Source organism: Chelonia mydas, chromosome 4, assembly GCF_015237465.2.
Source record: "Chelonia mydas isolate rCheMyd1 chromosome 4, rCheMyd1.pri.v2, whole genome shotgun sequence".
NCBI lineage: Eukaryota > Metazoa > Chordata > Testudines > Cheloniidae > Chelonia > Chelonia mydas.
In genome coordinates, this window is record NC_057852.1 from 70,608,917 (window position 1) to 70,622,201 (window position 13,285).

Here is a 13,285-nt window from a genome sequence, read left to right on the forward strand (position 1 = left end):
AAGTGGGGTTGTTCATCTGTTGTAAACATAAACATATAAACAAATATATAAAAGAGAATATAAAATTAATAAAGTACAAAGTGATTCTTTAGTTTATATTGTACCAAGATCTACAGGCATGTGTGATGACTTCAGTTAAAAAAAAAAAAAGTGAGAAGAATGAGCATTTTTTCTATGTTGTAGATATAAATTTCTGGGGCTTCTATTAAGCGGATTCTGCACAGCAGGTGTTACAGTGTATCAAGGCTATCAATAGCACAAAGAAGAGTCACCCCAGCTGTTGATCCATAGTAACTGAACAGGCTTCCTGGCTATACAACCATGAAACCAGCTCCCCATTCAGGAGGTAATTTCCTTTCAATAGCAACAGCAGAATACAGATTTTAGGTCAAGATTTTCATAAATGGGTTTCTAAATTGAGACTACCAAGTGGCCTGATTTCCCTAAAGCACTGTTCCCAATGAAATTATTTAGCTGAAGGGTTAAACAGACATGTGGCAAGGCCTTTTTAGTGATGGTCACTGACTTTAGAATGCACCCATGCCAGTGTGACAGAGCCTGTTATTTACTGTGTTTTTTTAAACCATCCAGGCATGATCTAAAGTCTCTTGGTTTTCCCTGGCTTTTCCTGGAGGGTTGGGCTCGGGGTCTAGGTGGGAAGAGTGTATTCAGAGCCTTTTTCTGAATTTTCAGCCAGTATAGGTTTCCTGTGTTTTGTACAGATGTACAGGCACCTAGAGGCGCCAGTTCGTGCTTTCAGTTAAGTCTACAAAATAAATAAATGTAACCTGAACCTCACACCGTTCTTTACAGTTACATAACAGCAGGAGAAACACAAGTATAACCAGGAACAAGATCCTTGATATGCAATATATCCGTGCCATCGTAATGAGCTCCAGGTACAAACTCCATAGGGTTACTAAGTGCTGAAAAAATAAGGTTTTAGAAATAGCAAAATTATTAACCATCTGAGGTCATATAAATGTTTAGTTCATTTAACGTGTTTGTAAGAGTATAATCCAAGAGCGAGTTTAGAATTAACACAATTAAATACCATTACTGTAAAAGTAGTTTGAGATAAACTCTTGTAAGAGCTAAGAACTGTGGAAACACAGGATGTGTAGTAATTTTTTATAAGTACAGAAAAATGGACACTCTCTTCAAATGATGCTTGTTTTCTGAAAACCCCATTAGTTCACTGAAGGCTTTTCTTTTGTCTCTTCATGCAGCTGGCTTTTCTGAGCCAGCCTCTGAAAAGCCTAAAATAAAACAACAAAGACCAGTAACATTATTTTAAGAAAAAACAATAATTTCTTTAGAAAAGAGAGGCTAGTACTAATTTTATCCCACTGAATCTAATCCTTCAGGATATGCTGAGGGAACTCAGCACTGGCAGGTTGAGGTCCAGTGTTAGCAAGAAATTCAAAGTGATAAATATGAAGTCTGATGACTCATACTCATATATGTGCATAATAATCCCACCTGACTAAAAACAGAACCTTTTTATCCATGCTTAAGTGCTTTGTTGAATAGGAATGGATTTAATCATGGTCTTAAGTGCTTTGTTATATTGGAGCCTGAGTCCTTTCATTAAGAGCCCAGGTAAACTGAGCAGCATGTCAGACGATGGATTGAATAAGGATGGCAGGACCCAGACCTCACTGAAATAAGAATATTCACTTGACAAGCTGCTTTAATTTAATTGATTTATTATTTGAGAATAATAATTTGAATATTATTATTTGAGAATAAAAACTGTAATGCTAAACTTTGTGATAATGCAGCAGACTCTATTGTGCATTCCAGTGTTCTGTAGCAAAAGGAAATATGCAAGATTTGTAGACAGCGTGATGAAGTTGGAACTTAGAAAAATGGGGCCAAGTGACTAATTGATTTGGTTTTACATTTTGGCCATGCCTCGCTGATGGTGTTTAAGTGCCTTGCTGTCAGCAGAGAATATAGTCTAGATGGTCCCTGCCCTGCTCTTAATATTCAACTTTTCTTAGTAACAGATTTCTTCTTCTCTCACAATAATGACTGCACCCTGTCTTCATCAAATTTAATACTTTGTTCAGACATCCTAATGTGAAAAACTGTACACACGATACTGTTGCAGATACACTGGATTGCCCAGTAGCTCTCTGCTCAGTATTTAAAGACATTGTAGAACATTTTTCATAAATCATTTGATTTAATTTCCTGTTTGCCTGCTTATCTTTACTTCTATCCACCTAATTTTTTTCCTGCTTCGTCCTACTGTGCAAACTAGATAGCTGCTTAATCCTTGGGTTGGCTGTGGTCTGAGTAAGTAGTTTTAGAGAGCACTTTCTTTGTAAATATTGAACCCAAGGGCATCTTGAAAAGCAGTCAAACCACAAATGGTGCTGTTAGATGTTACAATGTGATACTTGCCATTGCTCAGGGAGTAAACGGAGTGGAAGATGGGAATCCGAGAATTGCTACTGATTTGTAAAGTCACCAGATACATACTGTGAATTAACCTACCCAGATGAGATTTGGTCAGACACAAATCATCCGGAGGGATGTTATGTCAATCAAGTAAAAGCGAAACTGTGCAGCAGTTTCTGTCAACATGTGCATGTAACTTTTGTTAATACAAAGGGGAATGACATGCACATCCCAGAAATCAACTCTAACTTGTAACTGTTGCACCAATGGACTTGTTTAACACTGAGATTTTAATGAGAAAAAATACATCAGGCGTAATGCTGTGCAATAGATAGTTGCAAATTTTACCTTGGCAGAAAAAAAAAGAGAGAAAAAGAGGGCTGCAAGCCAGAATGCTGTCTGAATGTGAATACCTTCATATGAACAACAAATCAGATGAATTTGTTCACCTTGGGGCTGCTAAGCAGAGTAAACTGCAATCACCTGATCTGTCTGCTCTTGAGAAGGGAAAGAAGCTCTTACACAGAAACTGGGATCTGAGCTACTGGTATTATATACTTGCTCAGAGAACAGCAGCATCTAAGAAAAAAGATAATGCTGGTATTTTGAAGGGTCACAACAAGTTTAACACAACTCTTCTTTCTCATGATTTCAGTGTTTTTGGTTCCATGTTTTGAGCCTATTGCTCATGCTAATATTCCAACTCAATTTAAAACCATAGTTCACCCAAATCGAATGTGGGTCTATGCTCCTACACTGCTCTCCCTCTGACTATGAGCCAGTTGATGCACATTGCCACAGTTGAGAGAATTTTTTAAAAAAATCACTGCAGGTCACCTTGAATTTTACCAACACTGAAGCAATTTACATCTTTGGAAGCTCATCTGGAATCTACTAACTCTGGGCTAGCTGACTAGGAGGCATTAGATCTCTAGGGCCAAACTTTAAAAACTCAGGCCTCTCTCTCTCTCAAAAGTGAGTGGACACGCAGACTAGTATTTGTATTCATGAAACAAGCATTTGCATTTTCAAATTGGGTAAATATTCATACGCAGAGATGTTTGTGCACACGAACACATGCTTTTCATATGCAATATCTTTTGCACATGTGTGTTTTGGAGCTCAGGTTTTGAAAGTTTTTCCCTAAGAAGGGCTAAAAGGCTCTCTTGGTTTATCTTTTACAGCTGGAGAAAGGTTTGACCTAAAGTGATAGAAATAAAACACAGTTAATTGGCTACCAGGTGCAGTAAATAATTGTCTGCATAAGAAACTCCTTCATCTGGCCTTAGCTATGGTCCAATAATTTGCAATGACATCACTCGTTTGTTAAAGGGTATAAAAAATAAACTCTTAAAGGGTCATTGCTTATACCTGCCTGAACCATTTGGAGTTGGGGTCTAAGTACCTTTGGCTTTAGCCCATTTGTAAGTATCTTGATCAAATGCTTATAAATGTTTTGTTATCATTTGGATGTAGTAAACTGCTTAATTATTTAGGCTTTTCCCTCATGTTTAGAGCAATTGTATAAATACCATTTGGCCTTTCGATTTAACAAAGAATTTATGGTTAAATTACCATCCTGGTAATAGCCTGCATAATTAATAATAATTCCAACAAGAGACAATTCAGAATATTAGTACTTTTTTTGTTTCTTTTGAGGTATAACTTTGATCACTCAATCCTTCTCTGGGATACCTACGTATGGACCATGAAGGTGATAGCACATTAACCACAGAACTCTGCTTGAGCTGCCCATAGAAATCAGGAAGATGCTTTTTAAAAACAAAACAAAACTTTATTATCCGGTTTGTCCCTACATGTTAAAGAGTATAAAACAATTAAATAAAAAACCATTGAAAAGAGCACTGTGTTAATAACAAATAAAATGGCACTTGTATCAGAATGCTTCATAGTATGGCTCTATGATCTAGAAACTGGTTACTGCTACATCAAGGCTTAGCTGGCAAAAGTGGGATACTACAGTCATTTAAAGATAGTTAAAGTATCACACCATCAAATGATTTTTAACTAGCTTTATTGCAAATTAAAAAATATTTTGATTCAAATGATGCAGTCTGGACCTTTTGAAATATTCAAAACAATGAAAGTGATTTTTGCTTTTATTACCATGACTAGACTGTTTTTTGTCTAATATAACAGGACAAACTCAGCAACCTCTCCTTGAGGCCCCACTGACAACCACTCCCAAAGATACCCTAAATGCTACTTTACATAACCACCACCTTCTGATAAGCTTAGCGGACACTATCCAGCTTCCTTCATGTATAATTTTTAAAGTAAAGGGGTGCCAATTTTATCTAAAATAAATACCTTAAATTTAGTACCTTAAATTTTCCCTGTACTACTTTATGCTTCATGATAAGAAGTACCTTGACAGACAGTGAGGTAATCTAACTGCAAATCTTTAGTTATCTAAAGCTGAGGTCTGTGGGCTTCTGATGGTATGTGGCCCAACTGCTGGTTGTGTGCGGCTCAAACTTGAAAGGTGCTGAACACTCTGGGCCAATACAGCAGAGCACTTCAATTATTTCACTGAAAATCCATGGTCTAAGTCAAGTCATAGTGCTGCTGGCTCTCTTCCAGCTGCTAAGAGACAATTAGCAATACGTGAAATACCTTTGCAATATTACTTTTTCATGTAAGCAATATATGAAGCTGCTGTAGAGATTTGATGTAATAGCAAATGGGAGGGAAGACAGGCTGAACAATTGTGTAGATGGTGTGAAGGCCAAGAGACAATCTTTCTGTTAAGCTGTGGCAAGCCACACCGCGAAAAAGTTTGAGATCCCCTGGTTTAAAGGGACTGTGTGAATCACAGAATATTGATATAAAGAAAAGTTACATTGGCATAACTACAACTCTCAGGGGTGTGAAAAATCCACACCATTGACAGACATAGTTAAGCCATCCTACCCTCCAATGTAGACAGCTCTAGTCAATGGAGGAATTCTTCCGTCGACCCAGCTACTGCCTCTCTGAGTTAGCCCTGTCCCCTTGTCAAGGGATTCTAAAGGGATTAGGGCTCAAAGGATGGCAGGCTACAGCCTTGTTAGGAAGCTCTCAGCCTTGCATAGCAGGCCGCTGTGCTTAGCACACAGCCCCCCAAACAGACCAGACAATAAACTTCCATCAGGAATCCAGCCCAGTTTCATCTCTCAGAGACCAGAAACTCTAAGATCTCCCTGGCATAGTAACCACCTCCTAACCTTTGAAATCAGCCAGTTCCCATCTGACATCCATTTGGAAATTAGTTAGTTTCCAGAGAGTTAAAGCACCACAACAGGGTCTTTTAATTGCCAGGATATCTGTTCACCAGTGTGTATTGACCTAGTGCTAATAAGATTTACTTGCACCAATGGAGAGGAGAATATACAGAACCCCGCAGCAGGTACAGCTTTGCATGCTACAGTGTTCCTTATACAGCATTCTTAAGCTGACCTTACCCAGGAGAGAGTATTAGACATGGACTCGCCCCATCAACATCCAGTGAAAGAAATGTTGGTGCTAATGGCTTAAAAAGTAAAGAGTAACTTAGCAATGTGCCAATTTGGTACCAAAAAAACATCACTAGTCTACTTTCATCAGCTGAGGAAACAACAGATACTACATGACAATGATCACTTCTACAGAACGCCAAAAGCCTGTCACTGGAAGGGATCTTCCAAAGGAAAGTGAGTGGCAAGCCAATATCAATGATTTTTAATTCGATAATTAAAAAATTAACACAGATAATAAGAAAACAGATAATTGTTTATCAGTGGTTGATAGATTAGCAAATTTAACATTATACACCAAGAATGTCAATACACTACAAAGAGATAGCTCTATAGCTCTGCATCCTGTAAGTCAGCTTTTAAAATGTCTAATCTTTAGATAAAAGATGCTACATGACCGTCAGTCTTTAGCACAGTTATTATTCAGTTGTCAAAGCACTTCATTTTTACCCCTTGTGCTTCAAACTGAGCAGAAACGAAATACTTTCTGATTTGCACCTGTAAAGAATTTCTTTCAGGGCTTCTGGAATAATACCTCACTGGTCCCAGAGGACACTGACGATGTTACCGCACAAAAGTCTTAGCTGCTGAAGAAAGAAAACATGCAAGATACAAAACTCAGTCAGACATAGTGAATGATTCTATCAGACCTGATCATTTAGACATGTGCTGTAATGCTGGACTGATTTCAAATTTAGGGCCATTGTGACGGGTTTGCTCACAGAGATCTCCTTGGGACTGTCACCTAACGTGCTGAAATTACCTCTGAGCCCATTTTCCCTGCCAGCTTGGGACTCCAGAACCCTGTCTCGTTGAGCCAGACAGGCTAGCCTGCTGCAACACAGACCCAGGTTCTGGGCCACGCCCCCAAAGCTGCAGACTTTAACCAAAAACAGCTCAGCAGGTTACCTCCCCAGCACTCAGACACCCAGTTCCCAATGGGATCCAAACCCCAAATAAATCTGTTTTACTCTGTATAAAGCTTATATAGGGTAAATTTGTAAATTGTTCACCCTCTATATCACCAATAGAGAGAGATGCACAGCTGTTTGCTCCCCCAGATATTAATCACTTACTCTGGGTTTGTTAATAAACGAAAGTGATTTTATTAAGTATAAAAAGTAGGATTTATGTGGTTTCAGGTAATAACAGACAGAACAAAGGGTTAACAAGCCCATAGATAAAAGGAAAGGAGTGGACACCTGACAAAAAGAGCCAATGGAAGGGTTAGAACTTTTTAAAATTGGGAAAAGACTTCCCTTTGTCTGTGTGTGTTGTTCTCCTGGAAAGAGGGGAACAGGGAGCAGTTATGCTGTGAGAAGCTAAAGGCCAGATATGAAAATCATCAGATCATGTCTAGAACTATTTATTTAAACCCAGATATGTAAGTAGATCAGAAATGTCTAGAAAGACGTGATTAGGTTTATTTCTTTTATTTTGTAAGGCTTGTGGACTGCTCTGTGCTAAGCCCAAATGCTTTTGTTTGCTTGTAACCTTTAAACTGGACCTCAAGGAGGTTATTCTTGATGTTTAATTTTTGTAAGTAGTTTTTTAAATCTAGCAAAAGCCTAGTTTCTTTTTTCTTTCTTTTTGTTTTTAATAAAATTTAACTTTTTTAAGAACAGAATTGGATTTTTGGTGTTCTGAGAGGTTTGTGCACGTTGTTTAATTAGCTGGTGGCTACAACTGATTTCCTTTGTTTTCTTTCTCAGCTCTTCCCTGGACGGGGGGTGAAAGGGCTTAAGGGTATCCCAAGTGCTTCTTCCTGGGTCCAAAAGGGTTTTTTGCACCTGGGTGGTGGCAGCATCTACCCATCCAAGGTCAGAGAGAAGCTGTAACCTTGGGAGTTTAATACAAGCCTGGAGTGGCCAGTATTAAATTTTAAAATCCTTGCAGGCCCCTACCTTCTGCACTTGAAGTGCCAGAGTGGGGTATCAGCCTTGACACAGCCCCTGCCCCAAAGAGCTTACAGTCTAAAGCCATGTCTACACTACCACTTATGTCAGCAAAAACATTACTCAGGTGGTTCAGATCAAATTAAACTGTCCCATGGCAAAAAGTGCAAACTAATTTCCTTTTATTTGTAACCAGAGTCTAATTGCATTTGCTCAGGTTTAAGTTTTCAAAAGTGCCTAAGTCAATTTACTCTGACCAAACATTAGTTAAGTTTCATACTTTGATCTTCACACTTTTATAGCCAGAATCCACATAGAGAGACAAAAGGAAGTGCAAAAAATTAAAACATAATTTGCTAGTGCAATGTGATTTTAGGGTTTAGGAAGGGTTGGGTTAAGAGGGTCCTGAGCAATTCCAGTGAAACACTTTCTGATCAATACAGTTTTCCCAGTTTGAAATGTGCACCTAAAAATAGCATATGTATGGTATATGGTTATGTGCACAATAGCAATAATGTAGTTGAAGTAAGAAGATAATTTACTGTACCAAGTATACCATTTTTAAAACTTAACTACTTTAATTCAAAGTCCTTTCCCAGCCAAATTTAGCAAGGATGGCATATGTCACTCATGTCTCATGCCAAGTCAAAAGTTCTGTAGTTCATCCCTGAGTTATTTCAAAAGTTGCCTTTATTTGCTAAGTAGAAAAGGTATTCCCTCTGCCAATAATTCAAAATGACTGAATAGATTTTGTTCAAACCTTCTTTTAAAATTCACTTTTGGAAAAGATCTGGTGTGAGAAGATTCAGCACAATTTTGAGGAAGTTATAGGAAAATGAAGAGTGATTTAGAATGGAACTATCTTCTTACTTCAACTACGTTATTGCTATTATGCACATAAGCATATACTATCGCTGCATTATAATTTGGAATAATAGTCTTTTTATATGATATTGCCTGTCATAAAAAGGAGTTAATAGGTTGAATGAGATCATTTCTAATTAAACTATAATTTTCTGCACTCCCTATCAAAAGGCATGTTCTGAGGTCTTTTGGTGATCTTCTATCCATGCTTGCTCCTTAAATGTCATTATAAAATCCTCTTTTAATAAAGGTGCAGATTTTTTGAAGGAGACTTTTAATTCGCTAGATGGTTTTCATTTGCTCTCTTCATACAGCTTCTTTTATAAGCTCAGCCAGCCTCTGAAAAGCCTACAATGAAAGCAAGATGGTTAATGTTCACATCGCAGCATTAGATAAGCAGGCAATATGCTAAATCTTAAGTAGAATTTCTGAAACTGTTTTAACCACAGGTGAACCCAGCTGTGTAAAGTTTTAGTACTTTATTGTATAGCTTCAGATTCCCTATTCAGTTTGATATTAATAGCGTGTTAAGTGTTCAAGAAAGTGGGGAGAGCTTCCACTGAAATAATCTGGCATGTTCTTTCAACATAAAAAATTAGAAGAAAAGATGGAGTTTTTTTGAAACAGGACAAATATATTAATCGACAAGAGTACTGTTATGTCACAACACGGCATCTATAATCTAGTGGGCATTAATGGACCCTAGCAGAAGGATTCTCATAACTGCAACAGTAATACAGAGGGGTACAATCTCATACAGGAGAGAGAAAAGGAGGAAGAGAGGTGTTATAAATCAAAGTCACGTGCAATGCCAGCAAGATGCAATTTGAGTAGAGACAATATGATTGTGAAATTCTTTAGGTAATGATGAAAGGGATGACCAACAAAAGAGAAGCATAACTAGACATCAGCTACACACCTTAATGACTGAAGTAAAGTAAGACCAAAGACATAGGAAAATTCTCAAGGCATTGAAACAATGGAATACTATACTCTGGACAGCTAATTGCTCCCCACTCCCTCTATACAATGTGCGCTCAATCACAAATATAACCATTATATCCAAGATGTTCTTAAATAACATAGATTAGTTTCGAAATCATGAAGTATAGAGAGACTGTATTGGAGGAGAGTCCACCTCCAATGTGCAACTGACTACTCAGGAGAAACTGAATGTGAGAATAATGGGGAAGCCTGATACTGGTCATCTTGAGCTTGTTTAATAATAAGGAATCAGTACACAGAAAACAGTGGAGTAAAGGGAATTAGATTTGAGGATGGAAAACTTTGGGAAATAAGACAGGTGGTTGCTCCTGCTCACACTAAATGAATTGCTACACTTGCACTGACTTTAGTGACTGCTGGATCAGCGAGTGAGATCTGATGGGAATAAATGAAATTGAAGAAGGCAGGTGCATCTTAAGAGACACTAAAGATTCAGCACACTACTATTCTTCTAGATAAGAATATGTGCAAGGAACAGGTAAGGGAGTTTCAGAAGTACTGCTCAAACAGTACTTACCCAAACAAACAAAAGCCTACTGGAAATGGAAGAGAGGGAGATAACTGTACAATCCAGAGAGCTGGTTAACACTTGTAGGGAAAAAGTAAGGGAGCAAAACAACAATTACTACATGAGGAGTAGTCTTTTCAGGAATGTACAGCGAATCGTACTGCACTCACCTGATCCATTTGGGCTGGAGAAGACAGAGAGAAAGAAGCTCTGACATAAGAACTAGGAACAGAGCTATCAATGTTAAATGCTCCCCCAGGAACCAGTAACACCTAAAAGAAATAATTAGCCATTTAGTTACAAATTTCTTCTTAATTTAAAAATAAAAATTAAATAGCTCATTGCTGAATAATGGTCTCACAAAGAGGCTTAATCCATTCCTTCCTTCCAAAAAAGGAAGGCAGACTACAAAAACTGGAATCAGATATTTCACAACAAAAAGACAGAACCTAGTTATTTGTAATTAAAGGCAGGTTCTATCTTATCATTCTCATGTTTTATAAGTATCAGAGAAGTAAATCTCTAGGTTCCTTTCTGACTGATAGCTGATGTCTTTGCGTAACACTTGTCTGTACAAATTGTTGAATAAACCACAATTAATTTTCTCTTGTTAAAATGGAAACAATGGATAGTTAGGCTAACTCTCTCTGTATCTGTTTTGGGGCAGAATTAAACAAACATATTAAAGATGTAGATTAACCATGCAGATATTTCATTAGTAAGGAGAGTTATTTGAATATGTTACTATATGCCTGTTCAAAATCTGCAGTCCTAATGAAGGCACAGTTGGAGTTGCACTCAAATAGTAGTTTTATATAACCCTTCCCTCCCACTACATTTTAAGATCAGCAGACATTTTTCATACTTCTTTCTGCAAAGCTTTTTCCATGATCAGCTGTTGTGTGTCAGAAACTCCCTTAATTTTAATCCATAGAAACATGCCAGCAGCAGGAGCATGCCAGTCTGCCAGACCTGGAGAGAGAAAACAGAAAACTTAAAGATACGCTCTGTCCCTTCTGCAATAGGTACACCAAAGACACAAAGATAGGGTGAAATCCTGCCACCAATGAAGTCAGTGGGAGTTTTGCCATTGACGTCAATGGAGCCAAGATTTCACCTGCAGAATTTAAGAACAAAATTCTCTTTCCTTTCCAAGTACAGTAGCAACTTGAAAGGTAGCAGAATTGCAAAAGGTTTTTTTGTTTTGTTTTCTCCTTTTCTCTTGCCCTCGCTTCCCTCTGTGACTAAACTGTCAGAAGAACTGGTCAAATAAAAGGGGTTTGCATTTGGTTCCGAGTGCAGTGAGGCCCATGGTCACTCTTCGCTCTTGGGGGAGTGAGTTCCATGGGCCGAGAAGAGCGATGTTCCAGTGCTCAGGGTGCTAGCTTGGGACTTGGCTGGGAGACCCATGTCTACGCTAGAGACCTTACAGTGGCACAGCTCTCCTGATGCAGCTGTGTTGCTGTAAGATCTCTTGTGTAACTGCTCTATGCCAACGGGAGAGAGCTCTCCCATCGCCATCATTAAACCACCCCCAATGAGCAGTGGTAGCTGTGCACACTATCACTTATGCTGGTGAAACTTATGTCACTCAAGGGGGTGTTTGTTTTCACACCCCTGAGCGACATGAATTTTGCCAACGTAAGTGGTAATGTAGACATAGCCTAAAACAGGCTTCCTGTGTTCCCTTGGGCAAGTCACCCAGGTTATGTCTACACTGCAGTAAAAGATGTATTCTTAACTTGGCTTAAAGCAGCAAGGAAGACAATCAATTTGGCTTTTAACTCAGGTTAGCAGTTTTTTTTTCAATCCCAGGCTTCCCTATAGGCTTTAGCTTGATCTGTTAATCTGAGCTAAAAGCCAAATTGCTGTGTTTTCACGGGTATTTTAAGTCAAGAACCTATTTATTTATTTTTTGCAGTGTAGACTCTCCCAAATCTCTCTGAGCCTCAGTTCCCCATCCTGTAAAAGGGGGATAATAATGCTTCCTTACCTCACAGGGGAGGGTAAAGATGGGTGAAGCTCTCAGATACTATAATAATAGGGGCCATATAAATACCACAGATAGATGGGTTAGGTCCAGCTCCTGTGAAAGTTTCAGCTCCTGCTCTCACAAGTCCCTACTGGCTGACAGGTTCATGGTTCCAGTAGAACACAGCTGCTGCTGGAGATCTTGGTTGTGAAGGGAGAAGCAATCTCTTAGGTAGCTATGGCCAATGCCATGCTGGGCTCTGAATATCAGGACTGAGGTACTGATATTGACTGTGTTATTGTATCTCTCTATAAATACATCAGAGGGATAAATACCAGGGAGGGATAGGAGTTAAGTTCAGTGCCAGTGTGGACACAAGAACAAATGGCTATAAAGTGGCCACCAACAAGGTTAGGTTTTTTGCCCTCACTGCTCCCCTTGGAAGGCTGTTCCAAAACTTCACTCCTCTGATGGTCAGAAACTTTTGTCTAATTTCAAGCCTAACTGGCTTCAAGACCGAGCTTGATAGATTGAGGGAGTGACTGCAAGTAGCAAAAATCCCCAACTGCTGAAGATGGGACACTAGATGGGGAGGGCTCTGAGTTACTACAGAGAATTCTTTCCCAGGTATCTTCCTGGTGGGTCTTTCCCACATGCTCAGGGTCTAACTGATCACCATATTTGGGGTTGGGAAGGAATTTTCCCCCAGGTCAGATTGGCTGAGATCCTGGAGTTTTTTTGCCTTCCTCTGCAGCCTGGGGCACAGGTCACTTGCAGGTTTAAACTAGAGTAAATGGTGGATTCTCTGTAACTTGAAGTCTTTAAACCATGATTTGAGGACTTCAGTAACTTGGTCATTGGTCTATCTGAGGAGCGTATGGGTGAGGTTCTGTGGTCTACAATGCGTAGGAGGTCTAGATGATCACTGTTCTGACCTTAAAGTCTATGAGAATCATGTTACTCCTTTGCACTGTGATTAACTGTCACAAACTGTTACAACCCTGAGAGCTCATCACGTACTATTTGTGCAAATTTTCTTTTAAAATGTTTGTCATTAAGGTACAGCTTTTTACATAGAAAGAGGTACAGTAAATAAAAGAGTACTGAACATACTGCA

At 38.8% G+C, this 13,285-nt stretch overlaps 1 protein-coding gene across 5 annotated transcripts in view; it reads right to left on the reverse strand.

Moving 5' to 3' along the window:
• Positions 1-22: 22 nt before the first annotated feature.
• Positions 23-13,285, reverse strand: part of LOC102933584 (kynurenine/alpha-aminoadipate aminotransferase, mitochondrial) — a 40,325-nt gene continuing 27,062 nt past the window's right edge. For 4 of the 5 annotated variants that reach the window (XM_037897532.2, XM_037897530.2, XM_037897534.2 and 1 more), the window contains exons 12-14: positions 11,062-11,168; positions 10,367-10,468; positions 23-1,259 (exon numbers count right to left, since the gene is read on the reverse strand). In XM_037897532.2, coding sequence (XP_037753460.1) covers positions 1,191-1,259; positions 10,367-10,468; positions 11,062-11,168 — 278 coding nt within the window. In that variant the 3' untranslated portion in view covers positions 23-1,190. Of the gene's footprint in view, positions 1,260-6,114; positions 9,032-10,366; positions 10,469-11,061; positions 11,169-13,285 lie in introns of those variants that run through there. The other variant, XM_037897535.2, reaches the window with a different exon arrangement.